Source organism: Haliotis asinina, chromosome 16 (assembly GCF_037392515.1).
Source record: "Haliotis asinina isolate JCU_RB_2024 chromosome 16, JCU_Hal_asi_v2, whole genome shotgun sequence".
In the NCBI taxonomy this organism is placed as follows: Eukaryota; Metazoa; Mollusca; class Gastropoda; order Lepetellida; family Haliotidae; genus Haliotis; species Haliotis asinina.
Window position 1 is genome coordinate 34,634,959 of NC_090295.1, and position 24,926 is coordinate 34,659,884.

The window sequence follows — 24,926 nt, forward strand, 5'->3', positions numbered from 1 at the left end:
TTCCGTTTTTTGTTCGACCCCCACTGATTACTAATAGTGCACATCCTATTATTTATACTACATCTTTAGCGAAAGTTGGAGGCGGATCGCAGGTGAAATCGGTAGCTGCGTACATTTTTCACACATAGAAAAGTTTTCATCGCGCATACATTCATTTCGATCAAGCTACATTGGTGCAAAATTTGATCAATACTTGGAGGTATTGCATTACTATGCACCGAGGCTAGTGCGGAGCTGGCTTTCATTTCCGAAGAAAACACGATACACTGTGCAGTTAGTCTGTTTGGTGTGAAAAGTGATTTTATGCACTATATTTTCATATTCTTTAGAAAAACTTACTTTGCAATCGGTTCAAAACTAAATTGCACTTAAATCAAGAGCCGTGTGCGGAGATGGATGTGAGACCTTTCTTTCCCCGTCGAGCCTCTTTCTGACAGACAGTGAGAGACATTGGGAAAATATTTGGTCGCCATTTTGTTGTTCATCCAAGATCACCATCGGGATATTAGTTGTTTCCGTGCTTCCTCCGGGATGGGGGAGACGAAAATCATCTACCATATAGACGATGAGGATACTCCATATCTTATAAAGCTTCCCGTCCCGGCCGATCGCGTCACATTAGGGGATTTTAAAAATGCTCTCAACCGCCCGAACTACAAGTTCTTTTTCAAGTCTATGGATGATGACTTTGGGTAAGTTCTTGGATAATCGGCAATCTTGAATCCTAACGACATGCAGCAGTGTGCGTCACTAGTATCTTATTTTTATTGTGCACATAATTTGAACGCAGGAAATAAAATCCATTTACCAGAAACGCCAAAAACACATGCTGGAACTAAGATGCAGTTTTTATGAATGAACTTCGATGCTCTCTGACAGCAAGCCATTTGTATAGGAAGCTGGTTGAAATTTAAAAGAAGCTCCCCAGTCCTTTCTGCAGACTCATTCATTTTGCATTTTTCATTGTCAGTGTTGACTTTTATAAGTTTCCTCTTTGTAGACAATCGACTATTTGTACCGATTAATTTGCTAGTGCTTTTGAATACCTTACGACTATCTCACATCTGTTCGTATCAAAACATGTTTTGTATGGTTTTGTGTGATAGTGGTTTCTTTATGAGTAGAAATACGTCTTAAATTTGAGGAAATTATGATTTTGCTTTCAGGAAAGCAAACTTTAGCAGCACTCATCATGTCTTGTTATCAGCTAATGAAGAAAAAATGTTGTGGCGCACATTACACACATATTTTCATACAACACACATAAATGTATCAGATAATCAAGTTGACAGAAGCATTTGGTCCAATATTGATCTGTCCATATTGTTGGAATAGCACCCAGATTTCATACACATGCAACATGACTTTTGTATTATCTCAGTCACCATATGGTGAATGTTCAGTTGTTATCTAATAAATAATAATATTTACATGATTAGTACTCTTTTATCAAGCTGAAGCATTTGTATTCAAAGGTGCATTTGAATTGTAAGACACATAGACATGTTTGCCAACTGGTTATATTAAATAGTTCTACCCAGGAATAAACATTTGGGTGACAAACACTGATGTACATAAGATATTAGTTATTGTCTGTGTGACAGTCATGAAGGTGAAAGCTACATACATATACAACAATTCATTGTTCTCTAGTATATGGTGCTGTTTATTGCATGTTTGAGATTTCTGTTCAATGTTGTAAGTTAGGCTGTGCGACATAGCCCGTTATTTTATACAGATGCATTATTAGGTTTACAATGTTCATCTATTCAAATAATAAAAGCAGACCTCACAGGTCCATGAGCGGGTCCCATGAGCTTCTTGACTCTGCCATCACAAAAAGTCATGGTTTAAAATCGAAGAATCCGATCAGATGTCTCCCTTCCAGAGTGTTTTGGAAAGCTATTTATCTATTTATAATTCTTTTTTTTTTCAGCGTTGTTAAAGAAGAAATAATTGATGATGAGGCACACCTGCCTTGCTTCAATGGAAGAGTTGTCTCTTGGGCAAGTATTTTTGATGTGCATGAAAATGTCATATGTTTTTACATCATGTGTATCTACAAAGGAGCAGTTTAATGATCAGTTAGTTTCCAGCTAGTGTCAACAACTAGTTATGTTGACTATTGATTAAATATAAAACCAGACAGAGACACATATATTTTTCTAACATTCTTTTGTGAAATCCATCCTGGCTGTTACTGATTGTATTCTTGATATCCACTGAACCTTCCATGTTGAATCTAGTTTGACTTAAAAATTGGATCCCTTTCTTAAATTCTATGCAAAACCACAGTAGAGATTCACATGTAATTTGAACTTGATGCCTTTGGTAAAATTTCCCCAGCCCTGTATTAGGAAAAGTTATGCCTCCAGATTAAGATGTATTTACAACTATTTTCTAGACTTAACATAGTGGATTTTGTACCTTTGATCTGCATCAAATTGATCAGCAAGTAGCCATACTGTTGGGAAATCTTAAGCCCTAAATTGGGTGTTTTAGATTTCTTTTCACATTACCTTACTGCTCAATACCAGGTTCTTGGAAAATTGCAATTAATCCTGCTAAGGAAGGAAGTCCCAAAGTTATTGTGATCAGTAATCTGGAATCATCCGTTGTTTAGAATTATAAAGTTAGGTGGTATTTGCTCTGAATCTTTCAAGATTTTCATCAAGTCCAACAGTAATTTCAAACAGTTTTACCATATACTTCTCTATATTTGTCCAGGCATATGAATTGTTTAGAAAAAAGGAAGTGCTGTATCAGCAATATCATTTCACATGTGACACAGATGCACACAGAGTGATGAATCATGCTCATGGGTTTCACCTGAGGTGGTAATGTGTAAGACTGACATCACACCTCCCACATTGCACTATTTCCAATTGGTCTAGCTACAGTGCTGTTTAAAGCAATCTTAAACTAAATTCACTCACTCAATCACAGTTGGATGATGTGACTGACAGTGTTTGGCAGTTGTGTACTGTCAGGACAAAAGTTAATGTCATTCTTTACCAATATCTTCTTTAGGATCTGATTGTTCCCACCTGGAGTTTTAGCAATGTCTAAGACGTAAGTGTTTTGAACTTTAAAGCAGTAAATTCTTCTTCAAAGTATAATGATGTGAAGTGCAAGCTCTGGACCATCTGGAGCAAGTGTTTCGGGCTAGTGTCAGAATCGGGTGATGGTAATTAATGAGGATGCTGGTGCAGGTGCTTGCTAATTACTTGTTGCAGGACTGGGGCACTTACAATGATTGAAGGTGATTCAGAGGATGGGGTTTGTCAAATTCCATTTGTAGTTCAGCAGGGATAAAGGATAGGTTTACACAGATCAAGGCTAGAAGGAGCCCTGAATATATGGAGAGTGATAACACAACAAAGTTTCCACAAAGCCAGAATTTCTGCTTTCTCTGAAAATACTTTGTAACTGTGTTGAGTTAACTGAGTATAGCATGGATCTACAGACACTACTGATGGGAATGAATGTTGATATCCTGGACATCATGCTCAGTGAATGGTTTTATGCCAAGTCTTGTTGAATAGCGACATCACGACTTTCATTGACTATAGATTTATTTGTAAACCATGTGTGGAGATGTAGATAAACTCTAATTTTGTTCCAGAATATGATAGTAGTAGACCCCATGTACAGTATTGTAGATTAAGTTCAGGTAAGATCATGTGTGAGACCTCTGCCATGATATAACTGGAATATTACTAAAAGCCTCATAAAACTAAACTCACAGCATTGTATTAGCAGTCTGGCCCATGTGGTCAGTGTCTCAGATGTGTGGTGAATTTGAATTTAACTGAAGCTCTTTATGTTTGCATTGTTTTGGGCTGAGGAAAAAAGCAACAACCTTTTTTAACTGCTATGATGTTAGGTCCTATTCAGTCGTTCTAGTCTTGGAATTTGGGAATTTCTTATCACATGGGTAAAATAAGTTTGATTTGTTTTGCTATTTAGGGGGGTTTCAAATATGCTGTTGGCAGTGTCATTAAGAAATGAATACTGAAATATTTATGTATTGTGATACTGAGCCTGTGCATTTTGTTGGAGTGAGTTAAGAAATTTAAACTTTGACATTCTTAGTTTGGTTCTTAATTTCTGACTAAAGTGGTAACTTGATGAAGTAGGTACAATGCAGCTCTTCTGGCTGTCCAGCTCCATTAACTTGATATTTGACTGTGGCCTGAGCATATCAGGAGAGAGAAGTGGCTCGATCCTTGTGTAAATTAAGCATGAAAGTCAAGAGGTCCCTGTCATTACTCCAATGTTCCAAACTTAAAGATTTACGAGATCCCTTGGATTGAAAAACTGTAACAGCAAGCTTCCAAGATAGCCACCACCTTCTTTTTTCCTCTTCCTCACCCCTGCCCCTCTTAAATTTTGAACGCTTGTTTCAGGGAAATAGACTGATTTAACATTGCCATGAAGCTGAGAGAGGATATGGTTCATGATTTGGTTATTTGTTAATATTTAATTACTTCATCTGTGAAGTTGACCATGCATTCACATTGAAGTTAATCAGATATACATGATTAAAGAGATGAGATTGTCATGTCATAGTGAGTCATATATCATTATGGAGGGACTTAGGTGGCCCAGTAGTCAGTTTGATGTACGCCATGATCTTGGATTTGAAACTCTGGTCACCCTGACTGGGTTTTGGAAATTATATACACCGAACCCAGTTTTCTCAAATTATTAAATATCTCATACCTGCAATTGCTTTGAGGTTTCTTCACACCCACATTCCATTGCCTTGTCTTGATAGTGTGAATGTGGCGTTAAAACTCACCTCACTCACTCATTCTCTGTCAGGCTTATTTATGAATCTAAACATGGATGCCAGAATGGAAGGAATATCCGTCTTGTCTCCCTGTTCACTTGGAAAGTATCTAGTATGTAACTGTATGTATTTGTATGCAGTAGAAAGTCTGTCCATAGTCTTTCAAAAGTTACATACAGACATGACTGTCAAGTATGGAGGATCTGGATGCAGTAAGTAGTTTGTAAATCAGGGATTTGTGGGATGCTAATTCCTGCATCCTATACTCATCAGAATTAACAATGGAAGCAACAATATTTATTTACACGTCCAGAAGGACACAGAAAAAGGTCAAATACTTTTTGTAAACATTTTGGTCAAGTTACAATAAGTTATCACTGTGTCTGCTACTAGCCATGTTATGGTATCATTTGTGATTTAATTGCTCTAACACTGTGATTATCATGATACACAATACAATAAAAGTACCTAAATTACAACAAAATTACAACATAGTATTAAAAATAATACTGAAGTATCTGGGACCCGTTTTGTAGTTCAAGACCACGAAAATTAGAAGTATGCGTCCCAGGGACCTCAAATATAGGATTCATGGTAAACCCCTGATTGAATGTGATCTGTCAAAATTGGAGTGTTGACTGTATGTAGTGCATGAATGGTTGACTTGAGTATGCACACACTGAAGAGGCTTAACAGTGATCTATGCCACAAACTGTCTGTGACTTAAGCAACTGTCATGTAGCCTTGATGTACATTATACGTTACTGATTTGACGTTAGATTTAGTTTGTATGTTGTTTTATATATGTAAAACAATACATATTTGAAACAGAGTCTAGGTATTTATATGGGGTAAGCCCATTTATCAATGTCCTTTCACTGTGGAAACGGAGCTGTTGAAAAAACAACTGTAAATTGACATTGGTAAAGCACTGGTAAAGTGTCTCATGTACAATTAATTCTTTGCATTTATTGCTTTAGTTGTGTACCTTTTATTTACTTGTTTACCATTTTTAACTGCAGATTGACCGTTTAGACAGTCGTAGTCAGAAAAACATTGTGAGAGGCATACCAAAATTCCAAATCATCTTGAGTTATTCAAGGAACTTTCAAAAAGTTGTTCTTTTTGCCTAAGGTTTGTTTGGTTGATTGTTCTTTGAAACTTAACTAAGCAATATCCTAGCTAAGGTTTTGCAAATACTTGTGTATGGATTAGACAATCCAGCAGTTGTGTAGATGAGCATCAATCTAATCAAGGGACTGTGGGGTAGCCTAGTTTTTAAATCTTCACATTTCAGATTGAAGACTGGGGTTCAATTCCCCACATGGATCCAAAGTGTGAATACCATTTCTGTTGTCCCCTTGGTGATATAGGTGGAACACCATTTCTGTTACGTGTCCCCTCGTGTTATTGCTGGAATGCCATTTCTGTTGTCCCCTTAGTGATATTGCTGGAATACCATTTTTTGTTGTCCCCTCGGTGTTATTGCTGGAATACCTTTTCTGTTGTCCCCTCGGTGTTATTGCTGGAATACCATTTCTGTTGTCCCCTCGGTGTTATTGCGGGAATACCATTTCTGTTGTCTCCTCGATGTTATTGCTGGAATACCATTTCTGTTGTCCCCTTGGTGTTATCGCTGGAATATTGCTAAAAGCAGCATAACATAAAATTTAACTATTTTTAGGCCTGACTCACTCATTCAGCCTACTCAAATGGAATGCAGAGATACCAACCTCTTCGATTTTATCTTAGTCGCTACAAATTATACTCTCAGACTACGGACTAGAAATTCTACGAAATCCATTACAATTCAGATCTCTAGACAAAAACACATATTTTCATCGATTATCAACATTTTCGCTGAAAAGGGAAGACAAGAAGAAATGTAATGCTGATAATTTGTAAATCTGCTCTTGAAATTGAAGCTTTACCCTTGATTAGTGTCATATTTTTTTTTGGAATCCATCATTTATTTAGTTGACTGGTAATTTTATGGTCAAACCACTAATTTTGATCCTTGAAACTACTTTGGGATTGGCATTTCTGGAGATGTGACAGTCAAGGTCATTAGTAGATAGCAACTCTCATTTGCTGTCATTTTATAGAAAATAAGATAGCTAACATCTAACTTTGCTGTAATTTTTTTTATCAAGTTATCTAGAATTTGATGTCATTCTATGAAGAGAGAAATATCATTGACGGATATGTTTTTCAAGATGATTCATTGATGTTAAATGAGTACTTCAACCAAGGTATGCTGCCAAATTTCAGGAAGTTATGCTGAAAATAATCTGTTCCTTTCAAAAACAACATCCTTAACAGATAAGTGTTTTTAGCTTTCTCATGAGGAAGCATCTTTCAGATAACAGTAAATCATAGTTTTAGTATATATTTCACCTACATGCCCTATCATCACTTAAAGTGATACAACCATTGAAGGTTATGCTGGAATATTGGTCATTGACGGATTTAGCACCTCCATGCAATGAAGCATGGGTGGTTAATCCACTTCCCTGTGCCTGATTGCCAACCAACTCACAGTGTATCAGACAACACTCATGCAGAAGTGATAAGGCTTGGTGTTTATTGGACTCATAGTTTATTGCAGTTTACCAATGTGATCTGCCTCAGGGGTATTCCCATGGTAAATCAGGGGTAATTGTAAATTCATAATAAAGTGTTTATTGCTAGCCCAGTCTGAATATTGGTATTGATTGTATGATGGCAGTTGGATTTGTTCTGTAACTGAAGTAGCTATTGAAATTAATCAAACATATGTGGTTGGTATAGTAATGGGTAAGGACTTGCAGGCCTAAGTTTGATACCCAGACACGACCCTTCACTTTGTAGTGTTGCCATTGAGATTGGGTCATTAGTCACCTTGTTTGTGTTTGTGAGTCATGAAACTGCTTTATTATTTCAGTCATTGTGATTTGTGGGACTGCTGTCAGGGTTAACTTGAAGGATTTGGTCTGCAAATCTGATTGCAGTATTCCAAAAAATCCAGGTTCTCTGTCTTTTGGTAATGAGGTATGACAGCTTTTTCAGAAGGATTGGACCGGTGTCTTATTTTGAGTTCGTGGATTTGTTTGCCATCATGGCTCCAGAGAAAAGCAGTGTGCCATGTTTGATCATGGACTTCATCAGACTTTGCAATGTTAATATAGATCTTTTGTGAACTAAGTTCTATGTTCTGAAGACCTTTACAGACATTGCTGTGTATTGGAGATCTTTCTAGAGGTGGCTTGATGTTGGTGGAAGACTGTGCATGCTGTATTGATCTTCTTCATCATTTTTCCTGTTTCACTTACAGTATAAATATGATTCAATCTATTCAGTCTGACTCCAGAGTCTCCTCTAGGACAGTTTTAGGTGATCTACAGCTATTGTGATGTCATTGAATCCTGACATCTTGAAAAGCGGAGATGTTATAAAATGCATCTAAATTCTCTATGGGGTAAAACATCTCTTCGTCCAGAAAAATAAGGTTGAGTTTCTCACTTGGGTACAATGTGTGAAGCTATGTTTTTGTTTCCCTGGGGATAGTCTAGGTAGCTGAGTGGTTAAAGTGTGGGGAATCGAAAGCCCTGGTTCAAATCCCAACATTGGTACAATGTGTGATGCCCATTTCTGTTGTTCAAAGCAGCATTGAACCAAACTCAGTCATACTTGTGTCCCCATGGTGTATCTTTAATATTGCTAAAAACAGGGTAAAATCTTTCTCACTCACTTAAAGCAGCGTAATCCTCTCTCACTCAAGCCATCATATCATTTGATTATTGTGGAAAGTAGTTGAACCGAGCATGACATGGGTTACATTTACGTTATTTACTTTTTCTAGCCAAGCATAAACACACACCACAAACCATGAACACTGTCTGTATTATTCTGAAAGATGGCTTCAGCTGTAAATCCTTATTATTTGGACAGTCAATTATGCGGAACTGGCGTGACCCAATCCAGTAGGCCAAGCCCGCATCAGAGACACACGAGATACTCATAAACTCAAGCATCTTTTATTTGCATACCTGCTTACGAACCAGGTCAGGTGTATAAACATTTTGGTGTTGACATGAGAGGAGCACCTGAATTTCTCATGGACTGATTGTGAGAAGCACTCAGGTCATCCTCCTAAAGCTAAAGACCCTCAGTAGTTTCTCTGCTTTCTTTCTCCTGCATCTCTTGCCAATATGTAACTTTAAACCCCATCAAATATTTTCACTCACTCCAAACATATTAGTCCAGTTCTTGGATCAATATATTTTGGGGCAGCAAGAGAAATTGGCACTAGTCCTAAGGATTCAGAGAAATATGTTGTTTTTCATATTTTTGCTATACAGTCAAACACTTAGTATCAACATTGAAGGCAGCTACACATATATCAAGATATCAAAGGGTTGACATTACCACAAAGTAAGGCCTATCTAGGGGTCAGTAACCAAGCAGTTGCAAGCCATGTTTGGACATTGAGTTCTTGTAGTTTTTGTCAGCTCTGTCCTAAACGTTCATATTTTTTGCTATACAGTGATCCACTTTGCGTTAGCATGGAAGAGACCTACATGTAATTCAAGTTATCCCAGGTTCAACATTACCACAAAATGATATCTGTACAGAAAATATGTACTGACAAAGCTTTTACTTAAAGACGCTCACAAGTTTGGCACATGTAAGTTGGCCACAGTAGCATTTGACTGTATGATATAATGATTTGTTGATGAAAAATGTTAGATTCTTTTGCTGTCTGTGTTTGAAATCGGAAAACCTTACCATACTGCCATAAGGACCCACAGACGTATGAAGCTGTTAGCCCAGACTAAACTCTTGAGTCCTTCATTTTAAAACACAGCAGGTCATTGAAACAGATACACTGAGAAGTACATGTTTTTCAGACCTCAAGAACCAGTGCAAATTTGAGAGTTAGGGAAGGACACTAAACATACTTGCCACAGGCCTGATCCATCTTGTAATCATAGTGTTTCCCTTTCGCCCAACCCTCTCTGCAATGCAAAAGTCCTAAGTGAAGCATGTCTAGAAGTTCCTCAGGTGCAAGTTTGAATTTTTCATCTGACTGACACTTCAATTAAAATTAAATGGAATTATTTCTTAAAAATTTTATATTGTAAGAGACTAAGCATTAGTAGAGTTAAGAAGCCCGAGTGCTGTACTGTGGAACTGTCTTCAGCTTCACTTCAGATGCACTGAACTACATTTATATCTGGCCTAAAGACCCATCTGTTTATTAATCGCTTACATTTGATTATCTTTTTATTTGTATGCACTTAAAGCATGCAGTGTGCAGAATGGAGTTCAGCACCTTATTATGTTTTTATCATACTGGCGCGTATCATGACTACAAGCAATACATTATCATTCAAATATTAGAAAAATATAAATTAGAATATTGGTTTCATCATGTATCCATAATAGCTTAGATGAAGACTCCTGTCGGAAGTAGTCAAACTTGACATACTTTTGAAAAAGGTATAAGTTATGACCACACAATTTCACAGATGTTCTAGTTAAAATCCTAGCCTGAGATAAACAGAACTCCACTTGCAGGCTGGCACTTATTGTGTACGCTGTTTTTATTTTTCTTGCAGATGTGAATTGTTGAGTTCAGTGAGACTTTGCCGCTGTTATGTGTGATCGTGCTGACTTTCAATAACAAAGGCAGCGATAGAAGTATTCATGACTCTTAGACTTTATTCAAACCAGTGAAGATCTGTGTTAGAAATGAACTTCAGTAACCTATGCTTGCTGTAAGAGGTAACTAGCAGGAACAAGTGGTCAAGTTCGCTGACTGGGTTGACACTTGGCGTCTTGTCCCACTTGTGTAGATGGATGCTCATACCACTGATCCCTGGATTGTCTGGTCCAGATCCTATTATTCATGGACCGCTGCCATATACGTGGAATATTGCTGTGTGTGTCATAAAACTAGAAGCTTAAGTCACTCACTCACTCTGTCTAGTTTTTTTATCCCTTTCATCAACATGATGGCAAATTTAGGTTGGAATGGAGGGAAATCAGGATGTAAAATAAACTTAATATGCAGCTTGATTGCATATCCCCTGGCTGAACATTATATTCTGAAAGTGTAATGAGAAGCAGTGTTATCTATTTGTATAGCCCAGAAGGGATTTAGTTATGGCGTAATGTCTAAGGTTGGTTCATTTTTATAGCTTTTGTGACAGTTCTACAGTGACAGATCTATATCAGTCAGTAGGTTTAGTGATTTATGATATTGTATTTTTATCTGTCGTGGGGGAAAATGTAAGTGTAACAATGTGCAACTGTCATTGTATTCCTTGTATACCAGGGGTTGTTACTGCACTGTAATCAGCTGGATGCCAGTCAGTGCAAAATATTTTTGAGTCGTCTAGACTGAACATGGCTCTAACATCATTTTAGCAGACTTAGGTGTCATCACTTATTTCTGGTGTCTATTGTGGTTTTGCTGGAATATTGCTAAAAGCTGTGTTGTGGTAGCCACTGCTTCTTTGGTCCAATTCAGGTTATTGGTTTCTTGCTGCCTGCTTGTTACTGGAAGACATAGACCTCTTATTAATGAGATGTATGTCATAATAAGAGAACAAAAATACTTCTTACTTAAACATCTCTCGTGTTTATGACTAGCCTCCATAATATTTTAGGACAATAAAAAAAATTGCTCTTGCGAAATATTAGTAGTAATGATTTGTTTTGTTTAATGCTGGTCTGTATGTAATCGAGTATGGACCAGCTAGTCGTGTGATCAATAGCATGATCTATACAATGGGCATATGAAGACATGACTTCACGAAATCATTGAGCCTGACCACTGAATGCTGTTAGTCAGAAGCATGGGTTACTGAAAATCTATTCTAATCCAGATCTTTACCGGTAAAGTAGTGGAGGAGACAGCACAGAAGAGACTCCTGCTACTGCTGGTCCTGATTTCTTTACTATTTTGCACTTAACTAGTTCAGTGGAATGTTTGTGGTGTTGTGTATTAGCTATCAACCTGATGGTGTGGGCCAGTTATGTATCTCAGGTGTGAAGTGTGTATTGTTGTTGATTGCCTGGTGTATATTCTGTGTATTGTACAGGTGTTAGGCCAATGAGAATTTGGGCGCTACCAGTATCTGCAGGTCTGTCAGAGGTGATGACATTCCCTGTGGTTTATGAGGCAAGGAGGTTTATGCTTTGTTGTCACCCTAACTCAGTGAATAGCTTTTGCAAAGTATTACCCTCCAAGGCTGTCATCATGACAGTGACTCCTGCCATCAGCAAAATTGTGTGAGAGAAATGCAGTGTGGTTTCTGTTGAAAATGGTGCAGTGTACAGTTTTATGATACCAGTGTAGAATGAGGGTTCAAAGGTCCTGTCTAGCCTCTCATAGACCTTTATGCAACATGAACTCTTCTAATGTGTTCTTTGTGGCAGGCCTGTCATGCGAGGCAACTATCATAATTGGGTGGTCAGAATTGCTCATAGCTGCTCTTTGAGTTCCAGTCTGGGGTAGTCTAGTGGTTGAAGAGATCACTCGTCACACCCATTGTGATATAGCTGGAATGTTTCTTTTAGCAGCATGAAACCATGCTTGGTCACTCTTTGAGTTCCATCTGTGGAGATGATGCTCATGACATCAACCACTGGCTGGTCCAGGCTTTATTATTTACAGACCAAGGTCATGTAGTTAAAGTGTCATTGAGGGTGGTGTTAAATTAAACACAGATTATTCAGTTGTTTGTTGAAGCAACATGATTTGCACCATAAATTATTCTTCGTGGGGGGGGGGGTTGATAAGAGGATTAACTGTTTCTTTGGTCCACTTGTGATTCAGTTGTTGATAACAGTGGATTATCAATCAGTGCCAAGACCAGATATTGTCTACAAGCCCAAACTTGTCTCACTTTCATTATTGTTTACCTGATTAAACTTTTGAATCATGGAATCTATTTGGAGGACCCCAGCAGCTATGAAAAAATCATCTGACAATTCAGGACTCTATTTATGGTCTGTCCTGGACCATGATTAATGACCTCTTTGTGATAATGAAGTGATTAGGAAAAACTGTGTGAGGTTTGTGTCTATACCCAGCTGTTAAAGACTGTGCCGGAGGGAGTGAATATAGTTTTGTGTCCCTTTTAGAATAATTTCAGGGCATTATCCTCCAGAAATGGGCTTCAAGCAAAGTTATAATGCTGTGCCCACTGACTAGTACTTTTGTGGAATTTTCAAAACTAAGTTATGTAAAAGAAAAAATTTTCAACCATAGTTATAATGCTGCTCCCCCTCACTGAAAGGGAACTTTCAAAACAATTTTTTTTTATATATATATATATATACTACCCATCAAAAATTTAAACTCACTTAAAGCAATCATTATATGTTATGTGTATGTATATGGTTACATCAAAGATGAATTTCTCCACTCACTGGAGGGGGACCAACTGCAAACCTCTTGATCAACTGCACGGAGGATTACACATCAAATTACTAAAAAGTGTGTGCAGATATCACGCATTTGAACATCTGCATTTGAGTATGAAGATTCGTTAAGAATTCGCCTATTTTCACTGCGTTTCATCTTTTAAAGAACTCATGACATTAGTCTTTCAACATTACGAACTGGTTTTAGTATACATATTTTGAAAAATCTAGTTGAGAACAGTGAACTGAAGTAAGTGGCTACATGACATGAGTCGAAACTTTTGATGGTTATCATAGTTAAGATGCTGTATCCCCCGCTCACTAATACTTTTCTGGAACTTTCAAATGCACATTTCATATTTTGCAAGGTAACTACAAAAGAAGACAGCAGAATACTCCATCTGTAACCCACCTTTTAATTGAGCAAGGGTAAATAACTATTTAGTCTCAATGAAAATAGGGCAACTGGTTACCAATACACCATCAATTACCTTCCACTGGGCCAAGTATGTTTTGTGTATGTGTTGAAAATGCCTTTGTCAGTGTTCATCAACAGTGACTGATTATATGATGTCAGTCATGGCTCATGAGACGAGGTTACTGTCAATTGTAAAGAAAGAATAACTGCCGCCAAGCCTATTCTCAGCTGTACAGTTATTGACACGGGGTTCTTGTGAAATACCTATTCACTTGGTTAAAGTGATGCTTGGGTTTTCTGATCCTGTCATGCAGAAATTTGTATATATAGTAGAGTTGAAAAGAGTACTTTTGAAGAAACGCTCATTTCAACTGACAGTGATGTTAAAATCTATTAGGTAATTTTGTGGAATGGATCCATCATAAAGGTCTGGTCAAATTTTGTTTGATGTAGAAAACTTAACAAAGAAAGTCCCTTGTATTATCACTGAAGTCCTTTGGAAATGATCATAGATGAAAAGTTTGGGCATAGATAGACAAAGTTTGACGTACACTTTTAAGGTTTTACCTACTTTGTTTTTTGAGAATTGTGTTCACATATTGAATATATTGAAGGTATGTTTTGTGAAATGCCTGCTGATGTAATTGTGATTGTTGTGAGAATCAGATTATGGAGAAGTTTATTATTTGAAATAAGGATTGAAAATACATAGTCAACATCGTTATTATGAAAGAACACAACAACTATTATATGGTTTTAGTCTGGAAATCAATGTGTTGATTCTACTTTCTGTGTGTTATGAAGGGTGTAGTTAAATGATCTGTGCATATTTTTATGATTTGATCGGAAAATCACAACACACACCCTCACTCACTCTTACATAATCACCCCTCCCAGTGAACATCTCCTGTCTACAGTCTCGAACTGACTACTGATATGCTCTAGAGATACTGATAAAAATGGCTATAATAAGATTGTAATAAAAATGAAAACTTCAAGGTTAGTGAATGCAAAATTAAAGATTTTCAGCTTCTCATATCCAAATAAGGAAGTTTTTCCGCTGGTTAACAAAACATGCCACTGATCAAGCCAGGTGCGATCAGTCATCCATTGACGTGAGCTCCAGGTAAAGCAGGGCACTGGTGCAGTGTCACCTGTTTCCGAAAGCAATGAATAAGATTTTTGCCAGTGATGAGCTTCTTGCCAGGAGCTATGCTCGATTGACACTAATCTTCTTTGTATCCTTTTAGTGTTTACTAACAGTAATGGAGGCAGGCTGTCCATGTATTGTGTTAGCGCTGGCAGGAGTATTGTCAGGGTGGGTGGGACGAGGCTGTGACACTGTTAAGAAACCAGACCCTGGCAAAGGAGAGTCCCATCAGTATTGGTGGCAATTTGGGGTCTGAGGAAACTGATCTATTGAGGAAATGCTTATGACATTTAATTTGTGTATTTTAAGGTTTTGACTCACTCCAGCAGCAAGTGATCAGGGTAATTAGAACATGGAGGATGTTTAAACAATGCTTATGCCTTTGTTTCCAAGAACGCAGTGTTCAGTACTGGGAATCATTAGGATGTTTGTTGATTTGTTGGATGTATATTAAGGTGTGAATAGGTTTTGGAGATTAGTGCTCAAGAATCCGTTGGTAAATGAGTAATGACCAGTCAGTGGCCATATAAATACATGCATACACCTAACTGTGGGTATAGCTACATACAGTAAACATGGACAAAGTACTGTGACTATGTGTCCCAGTCCACCCAGCTGTGAATGGGTACCTCATAGAGATGGGAAAGCCACATGAACTCAGTGGCAGCAGGAGTTGTATGGTCCCTAGTTGAAATTGACAATACATGGTTCCATTCAGATTGACACTGTATAAATGTGATGATGATGATGGTGATGGTGATGATAAATATTTTGACTAGAAATTGTAGAAGTTGGAATTCTTATAATGGCTTCAGATGAGGAAGCAGAATGCAATGCCAGCTGTATTTTAGAAAAATGTGGGGGAAAAAAGGATTACATATATTATCAGTGGATTATATATGTGCAGACAAGGCAAATGAAGACACAAACCTATTGCACACCGTTTTGGAGAAGCTACCTTCTATAGGTCAGTGAAATGTTTTACACCTGTAACTGTTACGAGTTTAAACAAATGCTTTTTATGCATTCAAATACCCTTGAGACAAGGATTTATTAAGTTAAATTTTAAAACTGTGGACACATTTCTTGACTAAGAGTAACTTCAAACTCATTTGAAGAGATAATAGTAATTCTTGTTGATTCATTTGAAGCGTATTCAGTCCATGCATGAATGTCACCATGTGTAGCAGCTGTTACAGTTTAGGCCATTCATATATGTTATTAACATTTGCTCAGCAATAATAAGAACTTTCTGTACTCAGACTTAAGCATTTAAGTCAAGGGAGGTTTCTTTCTCGGTAAACTGTGAATTTCAATGATCTGTTAATGTCCATATTACTCCGCATGTCAGTGATCAATATTAAGAGAGGCTTGATTCCTTTTCCTCTATTATTTGAATCTTGGCCCCCCCCCCCCCCCCCCCTCTCTCTCTCTCTCTCTCATCTCTCTCTCTCTCTCTCTCTCTCTCTCTCTCTCTCTCTCTCTCTCTCTCTCTCTCTCTCTCTCTCTCTCCCCCCTCTCTCTCTCTCTCTCTCTCTCTCTCTCTCTCTCTCTCTCTCTCTCTCTCTCTCTCTCTCTCTCTCTCTCCTCTCTCTCTCTCTCTCTCTCTCTCTCTCTCTCTCTCTCTCTCCTCTCTCTCTCTCTCTCTCATCAGATGGTTGCTCCCTAAGTAAACTGGTTGGAAGAGTAAGGACCGTTATAAATCTTAATTTTCGTTCAGTTACATTCACACAAACTTGCAAAACACTAGAACTTTTTTTGTTTTTGGTACATAAGAATGTTCCTTAGCCATGACGAATGCCTGCAGTTATGGGGTCTTTTTTCACTAGTCAAGATGATTGAAATAGGCAAGTGTTCATAGCTGTACATGTAATCAGCAATAACGTATAAAGTAGGAGACAAGGTGTATGATTTATAAACGATTTTCTGTGTTTGTCTTGTATAGGGATAACACTGGCATTGCTACATCTGCTTCACTGAAATGGGCCATGTGCGTATTTTGCTCATAAAGGTGGATAAATGGAGTCTATGCCAAAATAACTACATCCACTTGCTCGAATGTGACCAGAAGGATCTTTGTCTGTAGATTTTGATGTTATTAAACTATTACTTACTAAGGCTTCACTTCGCTACAGAACATAAGTTTACAAGGCTGTGGCGTTAGTAGTTAGTATTTTCAGTAGAAAATATATTCAACTTTGAGTTTGGTACTGTGTAGATTCATGCTTCAGATTAAGAAGTCAGAACATACTAACATCATGAGTAAGTGAATATACCATAGACTTTCATCCTTAAGTGAAACACAAGTTCAACAGTATACAGACATTCAGCATGGCTCTATGACTGTGTTGCTTCTCTGACTACTCAACCCTTAAAGAGCGAAATTAGGACTGGTTAGTAAGTAGTAGTAAGAGGCATTTAATGGGATCGGAGGGTAAGGTTTGTTGGCTTGATTGATACATGTCTTCATATCCCCACTGTCTGGTCTAGACTTGATTATTTACGCCGGCATATACCTAAAATATTGCTGAGTGCAGCATAAGACTAAACGTACTCACTCATTCAGTAACTACACAGACTTTGTACTGTCTAGATATAGGTATAATGGCATTGTGATACAGGACCCAGTCAAAAGGTCGGTAGTGTAGTTGCGTACAGAGCGAATGTGGAGCAAATAAAAATCCAAGTAGTTCATGAGGCTGTGAATTGGAATGCTGTGTAAACAGATTACGAGTGAAAATAGTGAGAGAAGAAATTGTGACACTTACGTATAGTGAAGTTATCCAATTCTACTTTAGTTTTTTTAACCATGCAAAAAACATATGAAGACCAGCAAGAGCATGAAATACTACAACTTTTAATCTGTTTATTTTCTACATGTTTGACAGGTGCTTGAATTTTCTCACCAACTGACTTCAAAATGAAATGAGTTTCAGTGGGCAGCAGGAATGTGTGAGAATACATAGGATTCCATATTATAGGACAAACATGGGGAGTCGACTGTGAGATATCAGGATAATTCTGTTAACGGAAACCCTACATATACGGTTTATTTGTACTTTTGTTAGAGTGTATATGTTGCTACAAGTTATGCAAACAAACTTGAAAACAAACAAGCTGTGAGCAACTACACCCATATGGATGTGGGTAGCCTAACACAGCCTCCCTGGAAGCGAATAATCTGATTTGTTTGCTGAGAACGCAGAAATTAGACAACCTCATCTCCTCAGCCGACCACCATTTGCTTGTGAAAACTGTCAGCGTGATGGCAGACCTGGCATGTGTGTTTAATAAGTTCATTTTCAAAACTACAGCTTGGATTCGTTCAAGGCTTGTTTGAATCATTTTTTGCGATTCCTTTCCCGACTGGTTCATTAGCGGGTTCTGCGTGTAATATTCATGGTCGTAACTTTTGTAGGGTCACAAGAGTAGAGGTCATCAAGAATAAACGTTTGTACTATATTCATAATAAAATACCTAACAGGTCATTTAGCATCATGACAGCATGGAGGGCCCATTCTTGTGATTGGTTGTCATATTTGAAATCAGATTTTCCCATTCAAAGCACGAGCTTTCACATCAATTTTGATGTGATAAGGTCTGAATGTTGATGATTTGAATAATGGAAAAAGTTTTTCTTGAAGTGATAAGTTCATTGGTACAATGTAATAGTTATTATCTGGGGGAAAAAACAAAACTTTTTATTCTCTATTACAGGTGGTAATATTTATCATAAAAGCCCTGTGGGTGTTTTTTTTTTTTTTAACTTTTGTTAAAAATGAGGTTTTAAGGTCACCAGATTCAAATGCCAAATGCAGAAGACAGCCGAAGTACACTGGGGTTGTTAGGTTTGAATATTGATGCTAACATGACAGAAGCAGACATTTGCAAATTCTATCCCAGTTGCCTTGAAGTGCAGTCCTCTTTCCTTCACAGCTCCACTTTTTTTTTCTCTCTCTCTCTCTCTCTCTCTCTCTCTCTCTCTCTCTCTCTCTCTCACAAACACACACACACACACACACACACACAACCCTGTGCACTTACAGAACCCACGAATCTGTTGGTATTATATTTTATGATTATAATTTAGGAACTGTCTTCTCCATAAAATTTGTTAATTTCAGTGACGTGTGTTGTTAGTCTACACGTATTTTTTAAGTTGACTTCAACCTGATACCTTTCAGTGCCCATTCCAAGATATATTCTTAGGTTAGATGTGTATGAACTTTGACATCCAAACTACAATGCCAGTCAATTGAGATCTGGGGCTTTGTTACAGATAGAACTGAAATGACAGCGTTTCTTAGACATGGAGCAACAAACAGCCTAGACCAGAGATTCCTATCTTTGTCTGTTAGTGTTGGGTTTCATCTGTAACAACTGGTAGCTTCATGAGATGATGAATTTTATGGATTAAGAGGAACAAATAAAATAGGGGATGAGAATGGTGTTGGGGAAATAACTGGACGACTGCGATTGCCTCAGTTTCAATGTTTGGATAGTAGCTCACTAGTTATCTAGTTTTATTGTACAATTTGTTTCCCCGTGATGTTTCATCTTCGAGCTTAAAGTCAGAGGCTACAGGAAATACAGTCAATGTTAAAGCCATATTTCCCATCTGCGATAATGTCCAATGATAAATGATACCCAGTTATTTCCTTGGAGTTGGATGTAAGCCTGGCTGGGTCTGAGTGTCTGTGGTGGTCGGAGGGACTATCTGTCAGTGAAAAACTCGTAAAGTAGAGGGAGCAGAAATGCTGGAGAACTTCTCATAAAAATGTCTCCAATTCTGGAGCCTCTTGATGATGTTTGCCTTCTGCGAGTAGAATCCGTCTCTCATTTATCAGAAAAGACCTGGTGTTGGCTGAGTTCATTCACAACACAATGTGAGAGCGTGCAGGATTGTGTTGTACTTTATGGTATTATGTCTGAATATTTGTTGTTCTGCGTCTGCGACTTGTGGAAATGTAATGATTGCAGACATTTTGAAAAAAATCTGGGTTGAATCTCACTGAAAAACTTTATATTACCTCCAGAATGGTAATAAATTGTCTGTTGGTTTCGTATCACGCACTCTTTATTTAGCAGGTGCTTGGCCTCAGTACTTGTATGCTTGCTCCAACGGTGCCATCAACATGTCAAGGGCTGTTGTTCAATATCTGTGCCCAAACCTTTGAGGCTACTAGCCCAAATAAGGCTCTTACCTTCATTTTTTTTGTATGTTTTAGTGTAACCATGTTGTTAGCTGAGTTTACTGGACTAGTGGGGGTGGGGGGTGTCTTTTGTTTATGTGTTTCTCGTCTCTCATCATTGTGCACATTATCCTGCATTAAATACTGTAGAAATAAGTACCCATATGAAAATAGGAAATTTTGATCACTTTGTAAAATGAATGTTATCAATATCTCATGATGTCTGAATTAAACTATCATATCATTTTGTTTTAAAATATCATGTTTTAGTCATTGTCTACTATCTATCTGGTATCAACTTTTAGGAAAAATAATTTAATTTAATTTAATTTAAAATTTATTAGATCATAATCCATAATGAGAATTAATAGCAGGCGTATGTCACAGTTTTGTTGGCACGTGCAGAATAATTAATTTTTATATGTGTATATATTAGAATCATTTGCAGCAGCAGCACCTCCACCAGCATCCTTCACAATAAAAGATCTGTTACTTTACCTTCAACCAGAGCCATAGTTTGAAACGGGACACAAAACATTGGACCTTTGATTGGTCATGTTTTCAGATGCCAGACAATGAGAAAGAAGATAGGTCTCACTGGGTATCCTAGGAGGAGAAATAGAAATGATGTAAATAACCCGAGGACGTTGTATGTTAAGAGATGTAACTTGATGTATTATTAGTTGTAGTGTTTCCATCTTCAGTTCATGCGAGTATAGGATATAATTGATCGGTTAAGCACCCAATGCTTGTCACAAGAGGCTCAGCGACTATATCACCGCATGTCACTGTATTCCAATTTGATATATCAATGCTGTCAATTGTGGTCCATACACGACTATTATGAGACTACTGTCTTATAACTGGAATATTTCTGAGTGTGATTGTGAAACAACACTGTGATGCATTCTTTTTTGCTTTTTATGTGTTGTTTTCTAACATAAGGTACTGTTTTCCAAATACAAATTTGGTTAAAGGCCTTTATCACCAGACTTCAGTTTTTTCTGTTTCACAGGAAGAATTCTGTAATAAGATATGCTGTTTATGTTTCCAATAAATTCAAGGGCTGTCAGTCCTGATGTCCAGAAAGGAGCTCACTGACCTGAACATATTCCCTCTTCATTTAATCTTCAGTGTTCCTCATGTATCACAGCAACATTTAGTAGTTTCTTTGAATGAGTGATTCGCTAGAACCAACTGGAAACACTGGATTTTAGTCTGTTATACATATCCTCACACTTCCAGCTGAAACTCCACTCTTTATATCGTCACACATCAAGATCATTTGCGCAAAAGTCTTGATGGCCCTGACTACAAGGGAGTTAGGTTCTTTCTTTGCAAAAGATCAACAAAGGCAGCCACAGCAGACAATTTATTTTTACAATGGCGACTCCATGCCATTGCCTATGACATTTTTTTGTTGAGTTCTTAGCGAATGTTTATGGGAGCCCTCTCAGTTGAAAGATAAATTCAAGATGGCTGTCATGGCAACCATCAGACATTGAGTGTCAAATAGGTCTGTATATAGCTGAATATCAAGGTTTGTTCATGGATTAAGGAAGTTTATGGGCATGTTTATCTTGAGGATATGGGACGTGCAAAAAAAAAAAAAGCAACATATTTAGTGAGTGGAAGCATTGGACATTTTGACTTCACTAACATGTCCTTTGCCAAGGTCACTGTAAGTGTCAACCTTTTTGGTTTTCTTGACAAGCAACAGCAGCATAAAAGAATTGTCATATTGTGTTTTTCCATCTCAGATAGCAGTCAGGATCCAAACATTTCATATTTTAGGGGAACCTGAGGTTTTATTAATAGAATAATGTCAATGAAGTTATGGTTCAGGCTGTGGAAAGAAACGTAACTTGTCTCTCGCAAAAATGCATCATCATTCAGACCACATATTTAGTGACATAGGTTAACTTTTTTTTCTTGCAAAAGGTAAAATGCTTCAGCTGCATACTAAATGCAAAGCTGCTTTAAATAAGAAAGTCTCGTGACAGAACCTGTTTTGGTGAAATTAACATATGAAAATGAAAGCATAATGCAAAGTTGCTGAAGTCTTTAAATATGTCAGTATTCTGTAACCAGTTAATGTAAACAGAATTGTAAATGGGGAAATTGATGCCTATCTTCACCAATTTGAAGTGCAGGAGCCAACTGTTGGGTTTGAACGGAACTGAATGCCTTGGAGACACTCTATTAATTGAACCTTTAATAAACAGAAATTGGATGCGATACCACAATCTCCACCAACATCACAACATGCCTTTGGCAGGTGAAATCTCAGTGATAGTCATTGAAGTAACAGATTTTTTTGTGGAAAGTGAAGATTGTTAGAAATGCTTGACTTTTTAAATAATCAAGATTTCAGATTATTGATGGGTCTGCCCATAGCAAAAACCTCAGATGTAGGGATTCCCAGTAAGGATATAGGTTTCCAGCAACTTAACTTGGAAGTTTATTTCATTGTCCCTTGCTACTGGTATTTAGTCCTGTTTTGAATAAAATAAAAATGTTAGCTGTGTTGCTGAACTTTTTTCAACTTTGTCTTACAATTCACAGCAAATGAAACTTTAAGTTTTAAATCATTTTCATTATTTTAAAAATGGATTGTCAATGAGGACTGTCATGTATGAATTTCTACTGTTGTGTATATGGTTTTCTCAGGCGTGAGAATATTTTGAAGGCTGAGTACCCTGGGGCTAAGTCACAAGTGTATGGACAAACAATGGATATTGACATTGATTAGCTAAGTTTGTCAGACCGAAATGCAATAACTGAACTTTGTGTTCGAATTAATGTCCTTGCTTGCGACTACAGTGACCATCTGTCCATTAAGCTCAGTTTATAATGACCACCCCTTAGGGACTCTGGGTCAGAATAGGTCCCCAATAGCATATGCTGGTCAGGAGAGGCAGCCTTAATGGATTAGATGGCTAGGCTTGTTGAGTTGGATGTAGAGTAGGTTGATTTGATGTTGAGTTAGTTGAATGTTGATCGTTGATTTGATGTTGATAGTTGATTTGATGTTGATAGTTGATTTGATGTTGAGTTAGTTGATTTGATGTTGATAGTTGATTTGATGTTGAGTTAGTTGAATCGAATGTTAAGTTAGTGGATTCGATGTTGATGGTTGATTAGATGTTGAGTTGGCTGTTCAGTAGGTTGATTTGATGTTGATAGTTGAATCGGATGTTGAGTAGGTTGATTTGATGTTGAGTTCTCAACCCAGTGGTTTGGATGGTTGTTCTAAACATCAATCACTACATTGTCTTGTCCAAACCTGTTTACAGTATGTTGCCATAAGGTTGAAATTGCTAACTGGTGTCCAACAAGTAAATATCACAATGGCCAATGTATTCACATTTCAGGGCCCTTATTCTCGAAGCATTTGCTATCCAAAGAATTCATAACTCACAACATAAATTTGTAGGGCTACAAACCTTTTGAGAATAGCTGTCCAAGTTATTAAGCATTTTTCCCAAAGACAAATTCAGACCTAGTTGCAAAATGCAGTGCGTAAAACAAGATTTTTGAGAGTTTTTGCTGAAAGGCAAACCTTAGTTACACCATCTAAAATAAGGATCTGATTAGGAGTCAAGCCGTTTTTCATCCTCCATGCACAGAAGAGTGATTGTGTGTCTACTGTCTATCAGATTAAGTGGCCCGAGCACTATAACAGAGAGCATTAATTGGTCATGTAATACTCCTAATGGTCTGGAAATGCTCTTGGGTGCCTTGAGGAATGTGGTGCTAATTATGCAGAATATTGTAATTAACAGAAATAGCATTAGTTGTCAGGTGTACAAAATATAACTTTGCATAGCTCAGCACCAGGAATTGTGCGTTGCCTGGTTACAAGGGTAGAAGGGAAGATGTTAAAAGTCATCAGTAATTATAGTGATAACTTGTGGCAAAATGTGGAGGCTGGTCTCAACATGAGCTGTCATGTAGCATGCATGAAGACATCAACCAGTCATTGTATTTGGGATATACACAGCATTTTCAGTTACATGTTATGCACCTAAAGTGTCAAAACATTGGATCTATTTATGTAGTGTATGGTGCCAGGTTCTTAATGCCTCTCCCTACCACGCTCATCGGTAGGAAAGACTGCCACACAGTGTTTCTTTATACAGTAGACTTACAGGTCACAAAGAATAACATTAAGATTTACTACGTCATTTAATATCAGACCAGGACTTACTGTTGGTGATATCTATTACAAATGAGATTACAGTTACCAAGATGAAAATTATGCTTAATGTTATGGCTTTCACTGAACCCATGCTTGCCATAGGAGACAACTAACAAGATCGGGTGGTCTGACTCACTGACTTGGTTATCACATGTCGGCGAATCCCAGTTGTCAATTGATGCTCATGCTGTTCATCACTGGATTGTGTGGTCCAGACTTAATTATTTACAGACCACCACCATATAGCTGGAATACTGCAGAGTGCGGCATAAAACTAAGCTCACAGAGGGCCAACAATATGGAAGATGTTGAAATTATTGCTGCACATTATTGCAATGAATGCAGTGTTAAGAAATACCCATTAACTTCAGGGAAAATAATCACAAATATGAACATATCACAATATCTAGCGATCACAATTTTCTGTAGTTGATCTTCAAAGCAGATTGGAATCTGAGATATATCAGTGCCTTAAGGTGGCTAGTGAGGTACAGATATCTTACCCAGACACATGAACCCTCTGCCATGTGATGTCCACCATTTGATGTAGAATGTTAAAACACCTTGCCATGATAAAATGCCAGCCTCTCTTGCAACTAATGCTTTTATGGATTGAAAGAAGTATGTTAATGGGATATGTGGGTATTAAGTGGCAATTCTTACTCTCTTGACAGGATAGATGGTATGGAAAAGCTTTCAGTATGTTGTTTTTCAGTAGAGATTCTCCATGTGTCACGTTTTATTTGGTCATTTAT

General features: G+C 37.6%; 1 protein-coding gene across 4 annotated transcripts in view; it reads left to right on the plus strand.

Moving 5' to 3' along the window:
* The first annotated feature begins 33 nt into the window (after positions 1-33).
* The window catches only part of LOC137267977 (segment polarity protein dishevelled homolog DVL-3-like), a 76,027-nt gene continuing 51,134 nt past the window's right edge, over positions 34-24,926 (plus strand). Inside the window, exons 1-2 of one of the 4 annotated variants that reach the window (XM_067802436.1) lie at positions 34-692; positions 1,937-2,006. In XM_067802436.1, the coding sequence (XP_067658537.1) occupies positions 532-692; positions 1,937-2,006 (231 nt within the window). In that variant the 5' untranslated portion in view covers positions 34-531. The remainder of the gene's footprint in view (positions 693-1,936; positions 2,007-24,926) is intronic. The other 3 variants (XM_067802438.1, XM_067802437.1, XM_067802439.1) reach the window with 3 other exon arrangements.